This window comes from Condylura cristata, unplaced genomic scaffold (genome assembly GCF_000260355.1).
Source record: "Condylura cristata isolate star-nosed mole 26May11 unplaced genomic scaffold, ConCri1.0 scaffold00029, whole genome shotgun sequence".
NCBI classification, from domain to species: domain Eukaryota; kingdom Metazoa; phylum Chordata; class Mammalia; order Eulipotyphla; family Talpidae; genus Condylura; species Condylura cristata.
Genome location: NW_004567130.1, coordinates 9,346,884 through 9,347,987, shown reverse-complemented (window position 1 = coordinate 9,347,987; position 1,104 = coordinate 9,346,884). Strand labels below are relative to the sequence as shown.

Below are 1,104 nucleotides of genomic sequence, written 5' to 3'. Positions count from 1 at the left end.
TGGTTCTTTTACAAATATAAAATGTATCTCACCTCTAACTCAGCCTCAAAGTAATACAATTTTAAAGCAGCCCTGGTGACCTTGTTTCCTTATGGCAAAGTGAACCTATGTTCTATCCAGTAACTTAGTAAATTGACTTTAAAAAGTTGAACAACATATTTAGCAAAAGGTTTTGGTATAGGAACTTACTTTTTTTACTAAGACATTTCATGTAAATTTGTTGCAAAATAAAATTAAAATAAATGCAATGAAACTATCTACTTTCATTTTCTGTCAGGAATGAAGACTTTCACTGGTTCGCTGACCTTCCTCTTCTTTCTGGAGCTCTCAGAACTCTGCTGACTGTACACAAAATCCAGTCTTTGAATCTGTGAGAATCATCAGAAAGAGGCACAATTCAGCAATGCTTGATGTTTGCACAAGAAAGTCATTTATAAGACAGGTAGACGAAGCACTAATCCCTCTAGTTGCATAACGGATCCAAACCTGCTTTCCTGTGGGCTGGTTTGGCTCTGTACAGAGGACCTACTGCCAGTACCCAAGTCTGATATTCTAAGGTTCAGGAGCTGAGGTTCCCTGGAGGCAGCCAGTTTCAGAGACAGTTTCTTGGCTCTTTCTTTAATAAATTCAGAACATCAATTTCTTGAGGAAGAGTTCTCGAGGTGCGAGGCCAACAGGGAGCAATTAAGGGTCAGAAGAGATCTAGGACACTGATTGCTTTAGAGGCAAATATAATTTAAGTCCCATTTTCAGTTAGCAGAAACATACATCCTTATCATTTCTATCATATGTTCAAATCAGTGAATTAGGGAGGATCATGGCCCTTCTTTCTGCTGGGTAGGAGTATATACTATTGATTAAAAGGATGCTCAGTAATTCATCATTGATAAATATTTCTTCATTGGGCTTAGCGTTGGTAAAACTCTTAGAACTTTTCATTTAATTGAGTGAGCAATTAGCTGTATTATAATCTGTTAAATAATCTTAAATGCCTGAAATTCTAAGAAACACACAGAAAATGATTCTATTTTTCCAGCCAATAGATAGGAGGAAACATTTTTCCATATTCTCTGTTCTTTCTTCAGTATGAAGTGGAATAACATA

The 1,104-nt window shown here is 36.3% G+C and overlaps 1 protein-coding gene across 1 annotated transcript in view; it reads right to left on the bottom strand.

Annotated features, from left to right (window-relative positions):
- Nucleotides 1-263: 263 nt before the first annotated feature.
- HORMAD2 (HORMA domain containing 2) overlaps nucleotides 264-1,104 on the bottom strand; it is a 78,762-nt gene continuing 77,921 nt past the window's right edge. The window contains exon 10 of the mRNA XM_012730921.1: nucleotides 264-368. Coding sequence (XP_012586375.1) covers nucleotides 264-368 — 105 coding nt within the window. The remainder of the gene's footprint in view (nucleotides 369-1,104) is intronic.